The sequence below is a fragment of the Rhea americana genome, unplaced genomic scaffold (assembly GCF_003343005.1).
Source record: "Rhea americana isolate MKP2758 unplaced genomic scaffold, rheAme1 scaffold_56, whole genome shotgun sequence".
Lineage (NCBI taxonomy): Eukaryota > Metazoa > Chordata > Aves > Rheiformes > Rheidae > Rhea > Rhea americana.
In genome coordinates, this window is record NW_028186712.1 from 333,313 (window position 1) to 358,644 (window position 25,332).

General features: G+C 34.5%; 1 protein-coding gene across 2 annotated transcripts in view; it reads left to right on the forward strand.

Moving 5' to 3' along the window:
- GBE1 (1,4-alpha-glucan branching enzyme 1) overlaps nt 1–25,332 on the forward strand; it is a 147,956-nt gene that overhangs the window by 83,529 nt on the left and 39,095 nt on the right. For both annotated transcript variants that reach the window (XM_085318906.1, XM_085318908.1), the window contains exons 10-12: nt 2,176–2,274; nt 5,181–5,291; nt 7,532–7,703. In XM_085318906.1, coding sequence (XP_085175032.1) covers nt 2,176–2,274; nt 5,181–5,291; nt 7,532–7,703 — 382 coding nt within the window. The remainder of the gene's footprint in view (nt 1–2,175; nt 2,275–5,180; nt 5,292–7,531; nt 7,704–25,332) is intronic.

Here is a 25,332-nt window from a genome sequence, read left to right on the forward strand (position 1 = left end):
TGAGCTTTGGATGTTTTCATTTTTGGGGAAAATATATTGAACAAACCGATATTGATTTTTAGTGTTCAGGTAAACTTTAGAAATAGATGGGTATTATTAAATGTTTTACTTCCCAAAAATCTAGCTTTCAAACTTATGGATAAAGTTGATGAAAGCTACTTAAATCTCAAAAACTCTTTTGGCAATGTAGGTATCATAGCATCATATCAAAAGGCTTTGTTTCATATTTTCTTGTCCTGTATATCTGGGAGGGCATTAGTTCTGCTTTTATTGTTTCTGACTGATTTTAGGAGGGCTATTGAACTTTTCATGATACATAAATGTTTTAAAAGAAATTTAACCTCATTAAACTTCTAGGTCTATTACACAAGGAATCTCTAGTTGTCTTCACCTTGGTAAGAGGGTGTCTGTGTAACATGACCTAATATTGTGGAAAATTCTGTGTTAATGCAGAAATTCCTATGACAGCTGATTTTACATCTTTAAGACTTTTGTACTTTCTTTCAGAATGAATACTCCTCTATTTTGATATTAATTTTCTTAAGTATCTTGAAAAGGTAAAACTGTGTGGAAAATGCATAAGTACAGATAGATACTTCAAAAGAAATTATAATTGCATTTATGTTGGCAGGGAGCTTGGATCATCTTAGTCCAACCTCTTGCTCAAAGCAAGGTCAACACTGAAATCATACCAGGTTACTCAGGGCTTTGTCTAGTTAGTCTTAAACTTCCAAGTGTGGATATTCTACAGCCTCTCTGGGCAACCTGCTCCAGTACTTAGTTAATGTGATAGTGATTTGCCCCCACCACTGCTCCCACCCTCCCTTCATATCTTCTTCTCTTTGTCAATTTATGAGTATTACCTCTTGTTCTCCTTAGTTACCTCCTCTTAAGTATTGGTTGCTGTCAGGTGTCCCGCACACTGAGGCTATCTCTTCCCTAGGCTGAACAGGTCCCAGTCCATAGTCCAGATGCAGGAATTGTTAATGTCCTCGTTGAACTTGACGAGGTTTCCACTGGTGTGTTCCTCTACCAGTCAAGGTCCCCTTGCATGGCAGTCCTGCACTCAAGTGTGTGGAGTACACCCCAGTATGTCATTCAAAAACTTGATGAGGGGGCATTCTGTTTCCTCCCCTAAGTCAACGTAGGGTATGTGTGTAATACATAATTTTAAGTGAAAAGGTTTTTTCACTATGAAGAGTACTTGCAAAGTCCAATCGTTTAGTTGTTAACATGCACTTTGCATGGAACAAATGTTTTTTTTTCCAAGCTTTGTGCTTGGGGACCTGTTGAATCTAGACCTAGTCAAGTGCAGCAGTTGGATTGAAAACTGGATTGAATCCAGCACTCTGGAATTAATTTTCTAACTAAGCCTTAATTTTAGTCAAAATTTAATTCCAGTAGTTTTATTGTGTAGACATAAAAGTGTACTTTAATCCATAAACGCTGTGGTAGAATGACTTCTGCTTCATATAATAAAATTGAATACTGATAGATATTTTGCAGGTATGTGGAGATTTTTTTTTTCTACATAGATAAATCAAATTTAGAAGAAAGAATACCATGTGACATAAGTGTCTAATTGTATGGTAAATTGAACATTTATTTTAAGAACTTTGAATTAGGACTACATCAATGTGAAAGCAAAATTTATGCAGTAAGGGCATCTCACTTTCCAGGGCTAGCTGAATCAATAGCTTCCTTATTAGGCATTTAGAAAAGAGTAAAGCCTGTATTTTTCTTCCTAACTGGACTTTATTCAACCTTTTATGCTGTTCGTCATGTAGAATATCAATAAGCAAAATGAAGCTTTAATTTGTCTTTTTGACTACCTTCTATTGATTACTTGGAGCTCAAGAGATCTAGTTATTTCAAATTCTGCCTCTACTGACAGTCACTGAGGTCTCTTTCCCCTCAAATGTCTATTCTAATAATGCCTTACAGTAGAGTATTTGGTGAGAAACGTAGCTATACTTCCCTATAACTTTTTCATTCAAACAGCAAGTGTGAATGTAAAAAGGAGTGTATCAAACATCTGGTGATTTTGTTACTACATGCCATGTCAATGTAGTAAGTTGTTTAGAGACTATTTATATAGAAGTACTACTGCATGGTGGAAAATCTGAACTAATAATTGCAAAAACAACCTCTTATGTTGTGTTTTATTTATTTAAGGATGTTTCTGGAATGCCAGCTCTTTGTCGCCCTATTACAGAGGGAGGAGGGGGATTTAATTATCGACTGGCCATGGCTATTCCAGATAAGTGGATACAGGTGAGAAAGTAGATTTTTAAATATGTTGTACTCTTTAAAGTAGTGTGTTTCTGTGTCTGCACCTGCAAATATAGTTTTCTGAATTTTACAGGCAAATTTTACCCTCTTTTATCTGTTAACTTAAGATACTATCAAAATAAACACTAATAAGCTTAAGCACAGATGTTAATGGCTTAAACAAGAGCTGTAGCATGTCCTGAGGCTGCTTCTATTCTGAAGATGAGTATGAGTAGAAGCTATTCATTGTATTCTTGTTGATTTTTGGTTTTTTTCATGTGCTAGTTGTAGACTGGTCAATTTGTTTGAAATAACCTGTATCTAACAGTTGTAGATTATGTAGTCATGCAAAATGTAAACAGATAAATAAATCATATGCACATAAATATTCTTTTTTTTTTAAAGAAGCTTAGTATAATAAGCCCTTCTTGAACTGGGCATAGCAGTTGAGCATAATAGTAAAAGTTTAACCTGAGTAAGTAAATAATACTAACACCAGTGCTCAGTGCAGTTGAGTTTATAAAAAGAATAATAAAAATCTGTAAATTCTCTATAAGAGCAATAATGTACTAATAAACACTGACTATGAGAAGATTTTAAATCACTTTTTCCGAAATACAGAGAATCACAAGAAAAGGAAGAAAATTCGAGCTTTCACTGATGTTTTAGGGAATGTCTTTCAGGTAGACATAAGATTGCATCCAAATCCCTAGGGCTATCATAATAATCTGAAAACAGTAAGTTTTTTTGAGAGCATTAATGGCCTCAATAAGGGTAGTGAGTAGCTTGAAGAAAAGAAAGATATGAATTAGTTTATCCTTAGCATCATAACTTTTGTAAGTAAGAGATGAGGGGCAGAACAATGAAAAACAGTTTGAAACCTCTTCTTTTCAGACAAAAAGCAAACTTGCCAGCTTTTCCCTGCCTCCGTCCCCTGTTTCTATATTCAGGAACAGGGTAGGCAGAGATGAATGACTTTCTACATAGGTAAAATGGAAGTGGCTGATTTTATATTGCAAATGAAAATACACACTGTAGGAATTTTAAAAGGAAGATTATTTATCTTAGCCATCTCTAATAGAACCAGCATATTTTTATTTGCAATACACTGAATTGAAACAAATGTCTATCGTGTGTGTGATTTGTGTGTGCTGGGTTCTTTTTGGTTGTTGTCTTTTGTTTTTAACTGTGGGGAGGGGGAGCTTCTAACATATATGGTTACTATTGAGCCTAGCCTATCTCCTTCAGTGTCATGTATTTCTTCAAAGTAATGTTTAGAATGCATGTTTTGGAGGCTGGGGAGTGGTGACAGTATGTACTTTAACATTCCATGGTGGATAAATATTATCAGAAGGTGTTTGTGTGCTGAAGGGTATTCAGCTCTTAGAGCTTAGGCTTTTCCTCAGTAGACTCTGGCTAGTTAGAAATGTGTTGATTGTACAACAGAGTGAGGCAGGCAGAATGCTCCTAAGGAAACTGGGAATGAGCACCCACGGCTGAAGACCCTGAGTTAGAGAAAAGGATGATGCTCAGAGTTTGCTACTACACTTTTTGAGACAAGAAGGAATGAAACTAAACTTAAGTTCAGAAGCATGGTCTACTAGCCACTGTAAAACTGCTGTTACAGATGGCTTGCTGACTTCTCTCTCCAGCTCTTAAGTAGGTACCTATTATATGCTAAGGTTTTCAAAGCAACTTACTAAAACAGCATCTTTTAACCTGAAAAATCTCTAGAGTTCCATGAACTAATTCTAAGGAATTTGAATTTAAAACAAACAAACAAAACTAAGACAAACTAATTATCCTGACAGTAGCTGTAGTAGTTCAGATTAAATATCCATCTAGTTCGTAATAATATGATGCTGCATAGCGAACAGAATGTTTTTAGTGTCTGCAGATTTAAAATAGTAAGACAGATTTTCTGACTCTTAAGAGGTATGTGACCAGTTACAACTAGAAATTTAAATTATACACTATCATATCAGAAGTGCTGATGTTTCTCTATCTGCTTTTAATCACTTTTTATATTTATACATATTTTGTGTGTGTGTATGTGTGTATATATATACACAAACACACACACACACACACACACACACACACACATACATATATACAGTTTATGGGAGCCTATAAAGTACTGTAGGAAAAAGAAAGAACCAACTGAAATTACACTAGATTAGAAGAGATATGTGAGGCAGAAAATCTTTTTTGATGTCATTTTATATAAATGGCTAAAGCTTAAGAGCTAGCCTAGCAAAACTGCAGAATGTGATTTGGATTCCAAAGCTGCGGGTTGAAATTATGGTTTGGAAATTACTTTGATCTCGCAGATCAGGGAGTATGAAAGTCCCTGCACTTAGTCGGTTTTAGTGGATTCTTACTTTTTAACGTACTTTATGGCAACAGTATAGTTCTATCTTACTGTGACCGTTCTCTGTCAAACAGTCCAATGCTTCAACTATCATTGATCCAAATTGTCAAGGAAGCTGCGCCATTTTGTGATTACTTGAAATGCAGGTCGTCTTTCAATACCAGTATATGCGTGTGCACATTTTTTCCCCCATTTCAGATTCAAGTGCTTTCTTGCAGCTTCACATCAACCCTATGGTCCACTTTATCAGAGGATTGGTATGGTAGATGTCTTATTGTCTGTGGTTAACCATGGAAGTACAGGACAAATAAAAAATTTCGAGTAATTGTATTTAATGCAGTGGAATTCCAAAGCAAGAAATCCATTAGAGTGATCACAGAAAGTTCATCACTTCAAAACTTTGAGTTAGAAGAAACTAAATTAATAAGAAATGTTTGCAAATTACTAGGGATTTTTTCCCCCAAAGTAATGAGGAAAAGTAGTAATGTGCTTTTGGTTAAAACAGAAGTAATTTTTGAATGACCTTTTTATATAGATAATCAAGGAGCTGAAGGATGAAGAATGGAATATGGGCAATATTGTCTATACATTAACAAACAGGCGGTATGAAGAAAAATACATTGCGTATGCAGAGAGCCATGACCAGGTATTGTATCTATTTGGTTGTTGACGTATAAGCAAGTAACAGGTGAATTTAGAGATTTAGTGGGCTTTTCACTAAAACAATGTTCATATGATTGTTCTGTTCCCTTCAAGAAATGAAAGATTTGCAAACCTATTTTTAGATGTAAATGAAGTATTCTTTAACAATTCAATTCAATGTGAAAAAGTTTGACCAGAAATTAAACACAGCAATTGTACTGACTGCTAAACAATCAGAAAAGAAAAAAAATAAAGAAAAAAACAAGGATGAGTTTGGATAGCAGTCATCTCACCTAATTTTTCTAGTGATTGTTTATGAAGAATTGTTGAGCCCAGTAAATTTTGTTACTTTTCACTTTACTGGCAGAAGAGGGAAAAACATAACAAAAACCATAACTATTTATTATAATGTTAGCTGAAAGCTTTAAAGAAAAAACAAAACCTTTTTTCTAGTGCAAGATTTAAGTAACCAACCTACAGCTCTTTCCTTTACATAATAGAGGTTGACTTCCCATTTCCTATGCCTTTTATAATAAAAGTCAACAAAAGTGTTCAAAACAAGATCTGCATTATGCTTTTAAAAGAGAATTCTGAGTTTACCAGATTCCTTTTTAGTAGCTGTTTATGTTTTTTTCCTCTGAGTCAGGGACATAATGTTCATTTTAAGGGCAAGAGCAGAATTCCAATCCTGGTAAAAACTGTTAGGTGCTACTAGGCAATGTGTATTCTGTGGTTGTTTTTTATGGAAGGGTCCTTGCCAATCTCATAATGAAGCATGACATATGCCATTATTTTTCTTGTTGTTAAACTTCATACTAGATTTTATCAATTATGTTTTCGATACCACACTATTTTGTTTGTTTTTGGAACTGCATACTTGAGTGGAAGTTGTATATATTTCTTAATTTACAAGAAAAAAAGCTGGCTGTGAGGGTTACAGAAGGACACCAGAATGATATGTGAAAAGTAGGATAGATGCATTGAATTTCATCTACTCCTATTTCGTTTAAATATTGTCAGTGTGGGGCACATGAGGCACTGGAACAATCCCAACTCCTCATACACAATAATGGGCAATAAACTAACTACTACCAATCAGAACACAGGACCTCACGGTTATAAAACATGTGTGAAAGTATCAACTCAATGCTAATAGCTATCAAAAACTGAATATAGTGCTTTGAATTGATATGAAAGAAACGGAGAGCAAAAAGTAAAACGAGTATGCTACTGTAGTATTTCATATTCACTTGCGTCTTGAATGTTGGATAAGATTTAGTCTTCTATCTCAGAAGAAATATAGTATGACTGGAAAAAATGTTGAGTGTGTTGATGATAGGAAGGAAGGATTTAACATATTTTGCTGAAGACTCTAAAATACTACTGTGCTGCCTATGTCTCTAAGTACCTGAGTGTGATTGTCAGGAAAAAAATTTAAGAAAATATTGCTAGGTGATTGTGTAACAGGCAAACATGCTTTATTTTGGGCATCTGCTATTGGCCTGGTTTTGGAGCCAGTATGATGAGCCAGATGGACAGGTGGTCTGATCTCGTATAGTTGAATTTATTAAATATATGTTGCCTTAGTTGCAAAGGAAGTTTCAAGAGCTATTTTTTAAGCTAATAAATCATCTGTTTATGCCATTACATTATGAGTCTGAAAACTAAAGAAAATTAGCTCTTTTCAGCTAGACTTTATAACTCCTCTTTCCCTCTGGAAACTAGTGAGTTTTCGTAGTAAAGTGAGAATTGGGTTGATTGAACAAAAATTGTTTGTTTACATACAAACACCCCAAAATGTTTTCAACTGCCTTCATATTAATATATTAAAATAATCCTGGTTACATAGCATTTGTGTGTCCTCTTTTAAGGGTAAACACCATCAAGGTAGTAATTCAGTAACTTGTATTTAGATAGAATTATTAGTCTGTTCTTTTAAATTCTTAGAAATCTCAGAAAACCAATCACGTTCTTGATTAGTATATAAACAACATGTTGTGTTAACTTTGAATCTTTAAATCAGACATATTGTTAATAATCGTTTGTTTGTATTTCCCAGGAACTTCAGATGTTTTCTGTCTCTGTTTCTATAAAAAATCCAAACTGGTAGCTTGCTTGTGGTTTATTCCATCATACTAGCATGTTTTATATTTGGTGGAGAACACCTGCTTTTAAAAGTTTATATTAGAAACCCTTCTAGTATCTTCTAGTATGTCCAAAGATTTTCTGCTTTTATTATTACAGGCACTTGTTGGTGATAAGACATTGGCATTTCGATTGATGGACGCAGAGATGTATACAAACATGAGTGTGCTCTCCCCCCTTACTCCAGTTATTGATCGTGGAATACAGCTTCATAAAATGATTCGTCTCATTACTCATGCACTTGGAGGAGATGGCTATCTGAACTTCATGGGTAAGTAATCTTAGGAACAAGTCTTTCATTTTTTCCTCTACAGGAGGTTTGGCAGGGAAATAAAAATGATCTGACACAATCTTACATCCATCGTATTTATCACCCTGCTGAAGTTTTGAGCATAAATGTTGTTATAAAGATTTAGTGCAAAAGGTAATGTGCATTGTTTTCCTGTCTCATAGATGTGTTACAAGACAAGAAAATAAAGTCAATATGGTTCCTAGCTGTAAGAGAAATCCTTTAAAAATGTGGTAAATTCCAGTTCAGATTGCACTGCGGTATAGCTCAGACTAGTATTTTAATTGTAATTCTGCAAGTTTGTGGAATGGTAAAACATATCTTACACAGCTGAGTCATCCTCCATCTCTATTTTCCTGCTCTCCTAAACTATTTAGGCTAACAGTAAATTAACTAAAGATAGCTCTATGCTTATTTCAGTTATTAATTGCTCAATAATTAGTGCAGGGAAGGAATCTTGAATCACTTATTTCCTAGTGAAGAGCAGAAACTATATGAAGTAGGCAAGAACACATCACAGAGATGGGAAGTACATTCTGATATTGAAGCAGGAGTTTGCAGTATTAGTTTCTTTTTGTTCATCAGCTTTAAGATAGAACGATGGCATTGCTTCCTAAGCATTATCACTATGAGACCATCCTATAGTTGATCAGCAGATGATCAGCAAGTTGCAGCTTATACAGTCTTAAGTTGATTGTTCTTAGTTCTAAGTTAATTGAAGAAGTGATTTATGCTTTTTTCTGTACCATAATTCTTGCTGCTTTGATTTCTCTGTGAAACAGTCCATATATTATGGACATTATATGGACATATGTCTGTTATGGACAGAATTATAATGGTTACTATAGATAATGTGGTGTGACATGTTCTTTATAACAATTCTTGGTTCCTCACGTGAAAGAAAAAGGCTGAAAGCATGCTTTAAGTGACCATCTCAGTTGTCCAGCAATTAAATTAAACATTGAAAACTTGTAGAATTTTTAGCCTAATTTTGCTGCCAATTCTTTTGTTAAATATTTTGGGTGTATTTTGCCATTTTTCCATAATGTTATATTTAAAAATATATATTTCTAATAATTAAAACACTGAAAAATATTGTTACTAAAATGGTTGAGTTTGATTTAAGCATATCTATGTTTCAACATATCTCTATGTTCAACATCCCTATATCTATCTCTTCCTAGCTGTTCTAAGGATGCTCCAAAATTAGATATTGTTTGTATTTTTATGACAATATAAAAATTTAATATAGAATGTATTTATTTTTCTGCACTATGGTATAGTAGTAAAACTGTTTACAATAAAATGCAAAAATTTTACTCTCTAGAGTAAAGAAGAATGAATTAAATACTTATGAAATGTGGAGTCAGGGACAAAAATGCACAAGGTATGATGTGTGCTGTTCCATTCAAACTAGTGACACTACAGTAGTTAAGGAAGCAGATGTTTAGAAAATGTGCTTGCTAAACTGCAGATCTCTGCCCATATTGACTTGGTAAGGTGAGAAAAACCATCAGTAATTCAATGTGACATGTTAAATTCAGTGTGTCAATGCAGATTGATTGAATAATTAATACTATGCATCTTTGAGTACTGCAAATGTGCCAGTGTTTCAGTAAATACATTATAGTTTGCTATATATAAAACAAGGGATTATAATAGATGTTGAAGGAGAAAACGTATCAATTCAGAATGCTTACAATCTAGCATACTTCAAATGCATGTTTTGGCATGGTATCTGGTTAAGCAAATAAGTGACAAGAGAGTTCTTTAACTTTCTGGCTTGTGAGGATGTGAAAGAGAAGCCTCAGGTGAGGGGCAGGAAGGTAGAAGTCTCTTTTTATGACCCTTGAGAGCTCCAGGTGCCTCTGGGCTTTCCTTGGTTACCCGATAGATGTGTCATCTTTTCCTGAAAATGAAAACACCAGAGCAACTTACTGCTATCTCAGTATTTTGTTCACTTTGGAGGAATAACACATAGGTACACATAGGAGTGAGATCTGTGTTCTGTACATTCAAGCAGATTCTTGCTGGGAGAAGTTGTGCCTCAAGAGACAGACTGTAATTTTCTCTTGTGACCTTTCACACTGGATGAAGGCTTAACCAAAAAAGGGGGAAAAAATGTGTATAATTGACTGAAAACACAAGGATTAATATTCTGCTTTAGTGAATGAATACTCTCTGGAAGGCCTGCTTGTAGTAAAAGCAATGTTTCTTTGGATATCTATGCAATGTCTAAACACTCTACTTTCAAAGACGCTAGGGAACAACAATGTTAGTGTAGCTGTAGTTTTGTTCAACTCAATTCTTGTATTAGGCTGAGATTTCTACACTGAAACTGGTGAATGGAGGTCAGATAATGTTGTACTGTGTACAGTGAACTGTGGAGAAGTATTACTCCACAGGTAGTACTCCTTTAGGAGTTAAAACCTCTTCCACAACTGAGCTTTAGTGAAGATGTTGACTGATAAAATGTACATTGGTTGAACTTAAATGACATTTAAACAAAAAGACTCCAACATTCACAATTTGTACCTATAATTAATAGTAGAAGTCACTTTTCTATTGGAAATATTGGTAAAACCTCTATTCATACCTAAGTATTATTGCCAGTAATTGTAATGATATTGTAAATGTAATGATATTCAAAACAGAAGAAAAATGTATGGGGAAAATATCTGGAGCTTTAGATATTTACTTTTTCCAATATGGGGATTTGAAAACAAAACCAAAATAAAAATCCCACACCTGAAGGAAATAGATCCTTTATTGTCAAATTAATTCATATAATATAATACAAAGGCTTAAAATTTAGTCTTTTTACTCCCTAAATTGCTAAATGACTTCTAGAGTACTCAGGGATCTTCTGATCTCACCTTGGGAATAAAGCAACCATTTGCGTTGCCCCGTGGAGAGCACTGTTTAACTTAGACATAATATTCTCATATTGCACTTCCTGAAATTGGTAGTTGAATTTATTATTGCAAAATGGTTGTCTGTATATCTCTTACAGAAGCTTCACTTTCCATCCTGTCTTTGAAGAAAAAACTGTAGACATCTGTAATTGTTCCTCTCCCTTAAATGTTCCTTTTCTATTTTCTTGCCCATTATTTGTACCTCACAAATAGGGGAACATACTCTGTTGAAGAGTTCTGCTAGTTCTTCAGCAAACTTGTTTCTGTGTTGTCTCTTTATTTTGTGTTTCATCTACTTGCCTGTCTAGATCTAGACATGCAATGGAAGCTGCTTCATTGCCTAGAATTAACAGAAAATCTAGCCCAAGGGATTTTAGGTCTTTGGGAGCCTTCATATCATAAATACCTCCTGTTTTATGCCACTGTAAGGTCCTGCTTTTCAACTTGCTAACAATCACTTTCTTCTTCGTTCATTTTAAACTAGCTTAAACTCAAATCTATTGATTTAAATGGAGGCTAGTCCCAACGTGAATCTCTAGGACTGTTTTTTCAAGGCTTTCCTATAATAAAACAACTTTTAATTAGGACTCTGGAGCCGAAGTCTCTCTCTCCCTCACAAAACAACAGAATTTTTATACAAAGCTAGCAATTGATTTGTAGAAACTAGAAGAATTTGTGGAATTATGATCATTGAATGATGGTGTTAGTTTGGGTGGGCATTTACTTGTGTTTCCCTAATATTATCAAATCAATCTATAATGTTTCCTTTTCTTCCCACTTTTTAGTTCATTTGCACATTGGTTTATCTGTATTCTCTACATGTAGTACTTTGAATGCCCTAGAATAGTTTCTTCTATAATAATTTGGTATAATGAGACCTTGTTCTCATTTTGACTTTAAAAAAAAGATATGCGTCAACTGTTCTTTTAATGAGTATTTTAGAGAACTAAAATAGGTTGTTTTACAGCAAGGAATTTCATAGTAGAAGACTTCTGAAAGGATGTTAAAAACCAGGAAAAAGAATGCTGCAAGGCTATATCAGTAGCACCAATATCCGTGTAGAAAATACTTGAACAATTTGCTTTAAGAATCATAATGTAAGGTTTAGTATAAAAGATGGCACAGCATAACCTATGATCTAAATGAGAATGTTATTTAAAACACCATCTATCTTTTAATATTTAAAAACCTGAAATAATTATTTTTAAAAGTTGTGTTAAGCACTAGGATATTCTTTGGTTTAAACTTAAATTTATTTCTAGATGTTGCAGATAAATCCCTTTGAATTCTTACACCATTGTCCTATACATTTTCTTATGCTCATTACCCCTGTGAACTGGTTTAAATGATTGTGTATTGGGTGTTTTTAGGCCTTTGTTTAATAATAATAATAAAAAAAAAATCAGAATGGGAAAGCACATGCTCTTTGAACCTGCTCCCTTCAGCCAACTCCTTTGGATAAACAATCCTAATGGGCTCTGTTGATAAAGACTGGAGATTAGGGTTGTGTTTTGGAGTGGTCATTCTGCTTAGTATGCATTCCTGAGTATACCTGCCAAAAGCACTTTCTGTGCTGCCAGTTCTACCAGGTGCTTTGATTTCATGGCAGTCTGACAGAAATAATTATCTTCCTTTCTAAAGGGAGAAGTGCAAGAAGAGCATAATCTGAACTCGTGGTTTGGCATACACCTCTTGTGCTGTACTGAGCAGATCACCTGTGACTTTGTTCCACAGTACCTCATAGGCCCTGCTCGCTGCTTGTGGTGAAAACAAAGAATCCAAATACATAGATTAGGCTTCATTAATTGCTTTGAGAGTCTCTTCTGGAAAGTCTTTTAGAAGTGCAAAGTAAATATTTGTGCTTGTTTAGAGTTCATTGAAATAAACTTCATTTGCTCAAAATACATCATAAGAGGGAAGAGGAGAAAAGCAATTAAAGAGAGACTGTCATAAATTAAAAATAACACACACACACACACACACACACACACACACAAAAAAAAAAAAAAAAAAAAACACTGTCTAATCTTTCTTCTCTCCTAGTTTCTTCTCACAAAATAAGTGTGCTCAGATGGGAATGGGAATTGATTTTACTTCCTACCTGAGAGGGCAGAGCAGAAAGACCCATAGATAGGTATATTAAAAAATAAAATAAAATTCCCCCACCCTCCTAGCTGCAGTCAAAATGTGGGATGGTGAGGCAGCAGCCATGCTACGGTATCTCAGGGCAGGAATTTAGGAACTTTGAAGCAGAATCCTTGCTAGTCAGAAACTTCTGCTGAGAACTGCTTAAAAATTAACACATGCTCCAAGAAGAAATTTTCATGATTTGAAACCTGGATGTAATTTGCCAGAACAGGAGAGTGTTACCTCGATTTAGAGGACTGTATCTTATGTGACTTTTCTTTGTCTTTCAGAGCAACAGTGTTTTTTTTCTCTAACTCTTAAGTCTGCAGAATGTTAGATATTCTGTTATAAACTAAGCAGATTTGCAGAAAATCAAGCCATTCTGACATTTCAGTTTGACATTTCAATATGTTCAAAACATACAATATACTTTTTAAGGGTGATTAGTTTTACATATTTTTTTTTATTATTTTTTTTTTCTGTTACTGATACATGCTAATTTGCTTTTTAAGCCTGAGTTAGAGAATAGCAGAGGGTGGGGATTTTTGAATTTATAGTACCTTCATTTAACTGTTGTGATGTTGGTGAGTTGAGATCTCTGCTGATGTCTCGAGCTTTGTTCTTAAGCCTCCATCTGTTACGTTGCATCTTGTATATTTACAGCTTACAGTTAGACTGTTAACATTTTTCCTGTCAGCATGTGTGAGTCCATACAACCTGGTCTACTGATATGATTGTTCATTTGATGTAAGAACTTGCTGAAAAATAAGAAATGAACCTGTAAAATTTATTGAAGTTACATTAGAAGCTACATTTATTTGTATGACTGTTTTCATTTTTGGTTTATTGTTTTGAAAACCAATGAAATTTAATAGCTCTGCATGTCTTAAGTTTTGGCACTTGTTTTTGAAGACATTTCTCTTTTCAGACATTCAAAATTATAATTTATTATACAAATTATGATTTAAAAGCATGATACTTTTTTTTGGCTTTCTAACTCTGCAGGGCATGGCTGTTACTTTCATTACTGGGTGTCTTCCCCTCCACTTCACTATATATTAAAAAAAATAAATTAAAAAAAAAGTAGAGATAACTCTAAAAACTACATTATCACTAAAATACATTTTGTTAATAGCTTTCACTTTCTTCAGCTTGAATTGAAATGAATTGAAAATCAGTTGACTTCAGCCTCACTTTCAGATTATTTTGGTTTTTTTAATACAGAATGTCTGTCTTTATATATACAGCTTGGGGGGGATCCACGCACAAATGCGTGTAGGTGTACTTGAGGAACTGTTTTAATTGGTCTTCAGGTGTTTTCCAAAATTAAGGTTTTTGTAAAGGATAAAGTATTTTTGCTTGTTAATATGGAAGTGTGATTTTTTTTGTCACTTTGCTAACATATTGACTTTTTTATTGTATATATTTATATAGATGATCTAGGAATGTTTTTCTGCCCAGTGATCCATTGTGTAGGCAATTCAGTAAGCGTAGTCTTAAACTTTCTACATTGTGGTTATGGTAGATTAAAACAAAATGCCTTGAAAATGGTCTGTTCATATAGCCTTGAAGTGTTTTAAAAATGTTATTGTATTGTAAATAGCCCCGAAAGTTATAAAAATAATAAATAAATAACTTAATAAAAAGTTTACAGAATGAATTACCCTTTTATGACTGTATAAAAGCTTCTGTATGAAGTTTGTAAAATGGCTTTTTGTGAGGATTTTGTTCGTAATGCCACTTCAGAGAGAAAATGATCTAATGGTTCCCTCTTCTAGTAGAGAGCAATCTTGGATGTTTTCTTTCTTACATGCATGTGAAGGTTTAGTCTATGAGTTAATTTATTCAAAACAATAGATTAGTTATATAGACAATAGCTCACTTAGAGTTCTGCTTCTGACACTCTGAGGTCCTTGATTGTAAGACACTGCATGAACCCAAAAGGAAGAAAAAAATTTTCAGCTGTTTGTTAATATTGCAATCCAATAACTAAATCTCTAGTTAAACCAAAAGAACATTTTTCTTTTTGAGAAAGAGTAGACTTTTTCTTCAGTTGTACCTTCTTTAATAAATTCATGTAATATGCAGTTTTCATATAGAAACTAGCTTCTGCTTAGTCACATAAAGCATAGAGGTAAAGTTTATTTTCTAGTTTATTAGCATCACTAACGACATACTTGGTGCAGGAAGCCAATAATTTCATGGACAATAGATGTCTATGGAAATGGTTTATCTGCTAAAAACCCAGCAGAGTTGGTAAATCCACACAGGGCCATTTTTTGAAGAATTTTGCATCTATGAACAGTGACTAAGGGTAAGTGTGATCAGTCCAAATAGTAGCAAGTATGTTTATGACCAAACAGAACATAAATCATCAGAAAAGACAGCCTTTCATTACAAGAGTAAATCTGTGTTGAACTGTCTCATACAAGTCTATCCTTGTGAAAGAAATTGGATCTGCTGAGGAAGGCATCCACCTATGTTAGTATTAAGGCTCTTGTCTTTTCTGTACATGCTATTCATTGTACTTCGTACACTTTTGATACTGATAAATTATCAGTACTTATATGTGGGGTTTTTTTCAAGTTACTTGTTTCTGAAAACCCCAAATCTGAAAAGAAGTAACAGTAGTCTCTCCTCCGGTCAACTATGTTTTACTTACTACAGTTCATCGGTACTCAGTGATTGCCTAGTCAAAAGAAAAAATGTATCATTTTTGCCCAAAACAGTCTACCAAAGAGCGAAAATTTTCTTCATGATTATACTTCGTAGGCTAGCTTTTAAGGAGAGGGAGGTGACAAGCTATGTGTTCCTTTAGATTCCAATCAAATAACTTAGCAACATTAGACTATGGCAAGCTGCTATAATGGTGAGTGTAGGAATCAGTTAATCAGCAACATTGTATTTGGCAATGCCTTGCTCTTTCACAGAGACTGGTTTAGGGCAATGTGTAGCCAGGTAGAATTAAACCCCACATGTTATTCCATAGGGAATGTCATTTTGAGACGTGACCGAGCAGGTGACATTTTGTATTAGTAAAGTCCGAGTAATAGATTCTTAGGCACGTGTTCCAGTTTAGATTTTAATGTGTGCAGTTGTGGTAATTTGAAACAAGTTTATCTCAGTAGTGTCATTAATTCAAGGTGGTTTAAACTGTTGAGATAACACTTGCTGTGATGACATTGGAATAAAGAAGATGTCTTTAGAAGTTCAAGAACCTATTTTCACAAGCCCTTTTAGCTTAAAAATCTTGTCTTTGTGCTGCATTGTCTTAATTTACTGACGCTCAGAAATTTACTAGTGTATGAAGTCAAACAACTTTGTAGTTGAATTTGCTTTGATCTTCAAGGGGGGGTGTTTTCTATGTGATATTTCATAAGAATTAGTAAATTCTGCAGAGGAAAACCATATTAAGTATCCTTTATAAATGTTGACCTGTCTTTTTTCAGATGTTTTTTGAGATCTGTAATTTGAAATTTAAAAGTAGGCTGACTTCAAATGCTACTAGAATTTATCATTAAAAGCATAGACTAGATACTGTGGTTTTGCATATATGTGTTGTAAATTGTTATAATCACTTTGAGTTTGGGGAAAAAAAAATCTGAGGGCACTGTCACGCACTTGAGGCACTTCCATATGTTAAGGAACTTAATGGAAAAAATGCTTTTTTTGTAGCAGTAGTCATGAAGAGGTAGCCAATTTGTTGATACAGGAGAGAGGAAGCGTGTGCAAGGTAGAAGAAAAAACATGAGAACGTAGGAGAGAAAAGAGCACCCGATGCAGGTTGGTATTGCCTGGTGTTGCAGGCTCCATTAACCTGAGAGCTTTTTATCTTTTTGCTAAAATGATACATTGGTACCACTGGTGGAGCTCACAAGCTTTGTCTTCTTAACGAAGAAAAGTATATTCTTATTTCAAATTATTAGTACAAAAAAAGAAATCTGAAAGAAGACAGCATGAACCTGCTCTAGAATGTAGTGCTGAATCAGCATCATGCCTTCCACCATTTACCTGTATTCCTTAAATTTGTGAAAAGTGCAAACATTAGGACTGTCAGGCACTTCTCACTACTTGATATGTACTCTGAAGTAAAAATAGCTTTCTTATTTTTTCCATACTATAGACTTCTGCATAGGTTTCCTTGTGCACATCTTTCCTAGCAAAGGGTGAATATGCGTGTATGAACAAAAACAGCCCACTTCATTCATGCTGTGCTTTTGTTTTTGTGTGTAACTGGTTATTTTGGCAGTAGCAACTGCCAGCATTTTAGAAAGTGAAGACTAGTACATAATGCCTGAAGGAAATGTGCAGAAATTTGAACATGGATGGACTTTCATAATTATTTTTTTCCTTTCAACTGATCTAGCAGAGTTAGCAAGAGTACTAGGTATTTATAGATTTAAATATATATATATAAATTCGTAGTCTATTTTTTAAAAATACCCACTTGTGTTCTCATGATTTGTTCTGTGTTCTATTTAGCTGTATTTAGGCACCTTGTAGCTTTCTCTTTTAAATCTGATCTAGCTTTCTTTCCTGTTGCTTCAGAATTTTTTTCCTTCAGAGAAGGAAAAATATTGTCCAGGACCAAAAGTATTCTGGATAGTAATTGTATGTTTAAAATACTAGCTCACCTTGTTTCAGAATTTGCTTTAGTGTAAGATGTGTACTAGTATGACTTGTAGTAAGATAAGAGTGCATTTAAGGCCTGGATCAGACTAAAGCAATGATTTCAGAGAAGTAAAGATGATCTAGAATGGCTGGCATGAAGTACATGTATGTGATGGTGTTTGGGGTGATTATATTCCTGCCTGTGGAAGTTTTACCAAGGAGGAACTGGAAATTTTAGCCAAACCAATTGTTTCAATTAGTGTGTTTTTATTTTCAAGTTCTGTTTTGTTTCCTAGCTCTGTCTTCAAGACTATTTTCCTCTGTGATTTAATCCTCAGTTTTAGAAGTTATTTTGTATGCCTTTTTGTGTCAAAAGCTTTGATAACTGAAAGCCCATAGCTTGATAAATGTGCTGGAATAATGATATTAATTTCAGCAGATACAAACAGAGCTTGCCTTATTTCTGCAGACTTCTATAATATCTGAAATATTTGCTGTTCTAGTTGCAAAAAATCAATGATGTAGTACTTTTGTTACAGTGCTGACTGTAACTAGTCTTGAAAGTATAATAAGTTATTAATTGATATCCTGTCTTCCTGCTTATGGGGAGGAGTCTCTTGATTTTAAATGATGAAGGGAAGGGTCTGTTCATTTTAAATAATCTTTATTTTCTTGTGTTTAACTTAAAGGTGGTTGAAGTTTTTCAGAAAAAATTGTTAAATTTCCTTTTACAGATGTACTGATTGTATCTATATTTGTAGGCCATTAGGACTGTGTCTTCTTTCTGGGTCCTTAGTAAAGGCTATATTTCTGCATTATATATAGGAATGCATGATTAAATCCATTGCTTTGTCTTAGAAAAATGTAGTAAAAGAATGCAACATATAGAAATAAATAAAAGTTATCTTAATAAAGGAGTCATCTGCATATTGATTTTTTTTTTTTTTTTTGATTCATAGTGTTTTCTGTCTTATATGAATACTTTGAAAATATATTGGGAAACCAGACACAGGAGACAGAAGTGTGATATGTATCTGAAGGGTTCTGCTCTTTGGTTCCTAATAGTTAATGTAGAAAAGCTTGTGCTAGAATGAAATAGAAGTGTTTCTGCAGGCTTTATTTAAGGAATGCGTATTGCAAAATGCCTGTAGAAAGCTGTAGTAAATATCTTGGACTTAGAATTTATACAATATTGTTTTTTTATGCAAGTTTTCCCCCTTTGCCCCCAATCTTCCACTTTATAAGTGCATGATGTGAACCATACCATGATGTGATCCTAAAGGGCTAGGTTCGGTGATGTAAGAAGCTTTAACTGGTCTTGTGCTGTTGTGGTCCTGTCTTCTCCCTATTCCTTCTTCCCAGCATCAATATACAGTATCAAATTTTCAAGGTATATGTTGCTTTCCTACAATAAAAATTTCTTATTAAGATCTAAATAAGAAAAGCAGTGAATTAAGATAGCAGCATTGTATAGCTGTGTAAAAGAATGAATTGCAACAAAAGAGAATGAGTAATGATATTAGTAAATACATTTTTGCAGATAAATACATAATTTTGTATGTTCTTGAGGATTGTTTTTCCTTTCTCTTTCTAAGAAAAGACTCATGTAAGGCAATTATCACCTAAGTATGTATGCTCTTGAATTAAAAAGAATATGAAAAAGCATTGATGAAAAATTTCATATGTCCAATTCTAATTTCTTTGTACAAATAATCTGTAATGGTTTCCTGTTTTGTGATTTCTTTTTATTGCTTTGAATTTCTACATAGTATTGCTGGAGGGAGAGAGGAGGAGTCATCTTTGCGTTTGGAAATACTTGGCTTTTCTCAAACAGTTGTAATACAACATTTTTCTGACATTGACTTGAGAAAAAAAAGCTTGCTTCAAAGCTTACTTTTTCCTTTGAACCAAAGAATCTTTGTCTTAAAAGCAGGAGAAGTATTATGTTTCCTTCTAACATAGTTGTAATACATTTTAAATGTGGGTCCTAAGAGAGCTGCATTGCTTGTTTGTATAGAGTGCAAGGGCAACATGAAGTGTAGTACTTCATATGCGTACAGATTTCAATAAAGTGAAATTCTATTTTTGAAAATAATAATTCAGAATCATAGTGCATACAAAATAAACTCTAACAGTGATGCTAAACTTGGCACTGAAAGCAATGCCTAATTAAAGTTCTAGCTTAAAAAAAACAGAGGTCGCTACTAATCTTCTCTTGAAGTATAAGGACAACCTATATAAAATCATATGAGCAAACTCACTTATTTCAAAAATTGAAAAAAAATGTGTTTTAAGCAGCCATAATGTAACATAGAAATTATTTCTCCTTTAATTCTCATTTGTCAATGTACCTTTATGTCAATTAATTTGATATCACAAGGAAAAACAAAATCATGTATTTCTTGAAAGCCTCCCAGTTTTCTTTTGCTCTCAGCCAAATCAAGTCTTAGTGTTAAGTTCATTGTGCTTCAAGTCTAAGGTTACTACTGCCAAATTTGCATCTATGTATACATTAAATAGGGTGAAGGAGGTGATGACTCATGACAAATCTTCCTTTTGTGTGTTTTGGCAACTTTGGGTCTTATATGGTTAGTGTCAGGCTATTAGTTTATTTACCTGTTCCCCAACTCCCCTTTCATAAAGTTGTTTGAAAAAACATGTGTGAGTATGAAGATCGGTACAGATACGCTTCTCTGTATCTGCCTTTCTGCCTATATGTTATAAAAGAGGAAATAAGCAATCAAACTGCAGAGCTGCTGTAATAATTGTGTAAGTTCTGATTGTATGTATCATGCTAGGTTTGTGTACTGTAATTGCATCTTCCATCTGAAAACAAGCAGAATAATAGTTTCCACAGCATTTCAGAGAATATTTGTCCTTTCTTGTTGGCTAACAAGAATACCTGTGCTTCATACTTCTGCTCTATACCTTGTTTTTTTAGGGATGAAGAATTTGATTTTTTTTTTTTTCTGTTAATTGGAGGTCAGCTTATATGCCTATGCAGGGAGGTAGGCCGCTTCCTCAACCTTGGTCTCTGGGCCTCTAACCCAGCTAAATACTCTGAGATCATCTTCCTCTCAATGTAAATGCAGGTATGAGATCAAATTACATAGGTTCCCTTTTTCCTGCTGGCGTTGGGTGAGGAGTAACATGTACTGAATAGTGTCTTGCTTCATAAAAGCCAGTGGCATAAAAGAACCTGTGGTGAATACAAGCAGCTATTCAAAGATGGTACAACCTCACCACAGGTGGGATCTGTGCAGTGTGATGTGTCCTGGCTGAGAGATCCGTCCAGTGCTATATTGTCTCAGGGTTCCCAGCATCAGAGCGTAGAATTTAATTACTAATCTTTATTCCACTCCTATCTTTGAATATTCTGATGAAACTTACTTAAACATTTGGGTGAACATTCCTTCTTAGTGAGATCTGGAAAGAACCAGTACCTACCCAGTGCACAACACTATGCTGCTCAGCTCATGTACATATCCCTCATACTACTTTTCTTAATATATAGGCTGATGTGTGTCTGTGTCTGGAATCATGCATGGAATATGATGGTCATCAAAAATGTTGGAGCTGTTCATGGGTCTTAGATTTCCTAGCTACTTGAACAATTTTGTATGCGAAAACCTGAAAATCAGTAGGTGAAATAGAAGTTGGCAGAAGCTCTGCCTGATGACACCCCAAGTAGCTCTTAGAAGCTCTTCATCAAAAAAACATTATTGGGAGGCAAATGCCCAAAATCTTTTCTCTATTCTTTCTGCCTGTAGTGAGAATGATTACTTGAAAGAAGGGGAGTGGAGTAATGCCACTTGAGGCAATGCATCCTGTGAATCTTCTGATGTCTTTTAAAGCTGTTTCTTCAAGGTACTACCTATTCAGAAATATAAGGGGAGGAGAAGATAAAAGGTTAATGTAGCATGCAGAAAAGATATCCTCTGCTACAACTGTTTATCCTCCCTCCCCCTCACCTCCTCCCAGCATTAAAGAAAGAACATGGTAACACTCAGTTACAATATAGTTTGTCAGTGATGGAATTCCCTTTAGTATTTTTTTCTTTCTTTTTTCCCTATTTTTAACTTCAAGTAACTTCCTGTTTAAAGCTTGTTCTCTTAATAATACAATTTTTTTTCCTCCCATCACCCCATATAAAAATACGATGAACAGGAGAATTGTTTTCTAATCTTACAGAATTTTGAAGGGTGTTCTATAAATCACTTGCTATTTGTAGCAAAAATGCCATCATCACCAATTGTCTACAGCTTAGTCGTCTTTTTGACTGAGAAATGTTGTTTCACATCAGCTTCTAAAGCTATTGCCTGCCTATTAATGGGCTATCTCTAAACCTGCCAAATTGCATTTCTTTTTTTCTCATATTTTTAACTCTCACTCATTTCTCAACTGTGCTGACACTGATTAAATGTACATGTGAATCAAGGCTGTTTTTAAATTACACTTGTAAATCTAGCCCATCTCTTTATCAGGTTACTTCTAATGGTGTCTCATTGCAGTCACATTCTCCAAAGCTGCATTCCCTGTCATCCCCACAGAGGACAACAGCACTGTGAGAATGGGTAGTGTTCTGGCAGTCCTCAGTCACTGAGACAGGGACTCACCTCATTTATTAAAAAAAAAAAAAAAGTATTTGGTTTTTATTTCATAGTCTAAAAACATGGCATCGGGATTTCTTCCTGTCTGATATAAATCAATTAAGTGTATATTAGTATTAGAAGATAATGCTGTTTACAGACTGATTCTGAAGTACCATACAGACTTCCTTTATACTATTTCATTGTTGTAAACCATCACAAAAGTAATATAATAATATGCATGTGGTATGTTATTGTTATGTTTTAATTTTTTTAATTTTGCTTTATTTTCTACACTCTGGTCTGACTAAAGATAATTTAAGGATAAAGTTCAAGGTACTTTAAACACAAATTTGGTAAGATTTACGTCCATATTAAAAAAAACTTATGCACACATGCTTGTTCACACGCAGCAACTGCAAATCCATCCTAATGCTCACAAAATCAGGTCCTAAATTCAGTTACAATCCTTTGAGATGTACTGCCTCCACAAAAGGATGTGTATTTTTGTGGAGGCAGTACATCTCAAAGGACTGTAACTGAATTTTAACTTTAAATTCCATGCAGATGTAGTCACTTGCTATCTGACAAACACACTGTATCTTGCAACTGGGTATTCAGAAACACTTTTTGAGAAGTTGTGCAAGATTTGGCCCTTATTCTGATGGGAGGGAGAAAGAATACCAGGGCAACCACTGCTTCTGACAGATCCCCTTATATTTCTATATCATTAGAAGTTTTCTGCACATTAATACATGCTTTTTGCATATTTTCATCAGATTCTTCATATTTTTGCTTATAGACAAGTAAGGTATGGTGTAGATAGAAATTACCTGTCTGTTCTGTGACAGAACAGTCAGCTCTTTGATATCTATCTCACTGATAGGAAGCACTGCTTGTAAGTACTTAGTCTATCAGTAGTCAAATGGAATTTTGGAGTGTGTGGGGTTTTTTTTGTTTGTTTGTTTTTAAAAAAGCCTACCCCTTTTGTAAAATGTCTAAGTACAGAGATTCAAGCTGCTGATGTCTAACTGTTCTTACTGGAGAGCCAGACTTGAGGCTTTGATATCCTTTCCATACAGCAAAAAACAAGGAAAACCCACTGCAAATAATCTTACCTTATGCACCTTGGTTATGATTGACTGTAATAAATAAAGATCTTGCTACAGGTTGTTGTCACCATACAATTATTTCACTAGTATTTTGGAAATATCATAAAACTAATAATCATCACTTAGAAAAAATGATTTCATGTGTCTACTTAGTCTTGAATAAACTAGTCTCCTTCTTTCATTTCTTACGTAAGTATATTTCAAAAACAAAATATCTCAAAAACCAAACTAAAGATAACAATGAACAAATTGAAAGGGAAAAGACGACTCAATTAATATAGGGTAGGTGAATTGATGAAGGAAGTTCTCCTGATATATGCAGTAATAATGTTTTTATATTTGTGAACCACTGATGAAGATACTGCTTTTGAAATGCACTCTGAAAAGCAGCAGTTTAATTCTTTAGAATATAAGTATATTTTAAAGCTTGTTTTCTTTCCAAATTGGAATGAAAAGTCAGATTTCTGTGAAATGAAAAATCATGAAGTTATTTCCAATCGATAGAATTTAAACTGTTTATAGTACTATATTCTTATGTATTTATTTAGTAGTAGGTATAAAGAAAATGAGACTGTGAATGCAACATTTAATTTTACATAGTGCAAATGAGAGCTTGAAACCCTCAAGGCTTCCCTTTTTGTTTCTCCCTTTCTTTCTCAGATTACTCAAAATATTCACACATCTGCAAAAGGATTTTGGCAGATTTATATTTTCTTAGCAAAATAGTCAATTTGACTTCAATTAGTGTCGTTCTTCCTTGACTACCTATGTTATCTGATTGAGTCTCTCTAGCTGAATTGTTAGAGGTTTTCCAAACTGCAGTATGTTTAACATAAACCATTTCTCGATTTTTTTTTGATATTTCTAGAAACCAGAAAACACTGAACAGAAATGCCAAATAAGTAATGTGTTATACTGTAATGTGTTGGGGTTTGGGGTTGATGGTGGTGTCTTTAAGCAGAGCTGCAGAAGAATGAACCAATGTTTGTGTTAGGGCTTAAGACTTCAGTCTCAGGGAAGATCCTCTGCCCAGTTACTGTGCTTGAACTGGAACTCCAGGCTGCTTTGGCAGCTCATGAAAGGGCAGCATCACCTTTTTTCCAGTGACATACTGCAGCTTCTGGATCAGCAGCTACAGCTGGAGAGCTAGCAGCAGTTTCTGCAGAGTACTGCAGGCAGTCCAAGGGACCAGACAAGGCTGGACAAGGAGTTACTCTTCCCCATGAAATACTCCTCCCCATGAAAGATAGTATAGGGCGACTGATAAGTAATGCATTAAAGCTGTAAGAGGCAGCGACTGCTGGCTCAGAGTTTCAAACGCATTTGTGCTTCTTGATCTCTGAGTGGCAAAGTGGTTTAATCCCAGCTAGCTCTAAGCTCAGCAAGGGCTTCTGCCAATCCTGATACAAGATCTTGTCTTTTTTATTAACATGGTCTTCCAGTTGCTGCTGGTCTGCTTCATCTCTACTTTTTTCCTTCTTCAAACTCTGCTCTTGAGTTAAGTAACTTCAGTGACACAAACTGGAAGTCAGCTCTTAAATATACATATAGCTGTGATATATTTTGAACCCCGTTACAGCTCGTTCAGCATATTGTTACCTGAAACAAGTTTAGTGTGGGTGTTTGAAAATGGCAGTTTGAGGTATTCTGTCTTACTAATTGCCCATACCCCAAGTAATTTTTTTGAACTTACAATTCTGTTTTCAAATTTTCATGAATCTTATCTCATGTATCGCACTTAGCTTGATAACTACACAGGAAAGTAGATTGATCAACTGGCACATCCTACCTTAGGGTTATTTTAAACTGCTACCAAAAATGATAATTCTTAAAATATGAATTCTTTATTTTTTTTCCCCAGCATGTTTATGTTCTGCAGATGGCTAACAATTCGTACCACAGCAGTAGCCCTGAAGCAAAAGGGATTGTTGGCCAATCTTTTCCAGTGTCAATAACTGACATTTATTTTCTTCTGCGCTCTCTCTCTCTCTCTGTGTGTGTGTGTGTGTACATATATATGTACATATATATATATATATGTACACACACACAATATATATAAGTATGATCTAACTTCAAATCCTCGGTGCACAATTATTTAGCATTGCACTCATATGCTCTTTTGCTGAGAGGTAGAAATACAATAAAAATTTAAATGTCTTCCTGCTAAGCAGTGAAACTGAAGTAGTTGTAGAAAAAAACTATGCTGTGCTGAACAGTAGGCATGCTAGATTGTGCCAGGGCTGCGCCTTTTTTT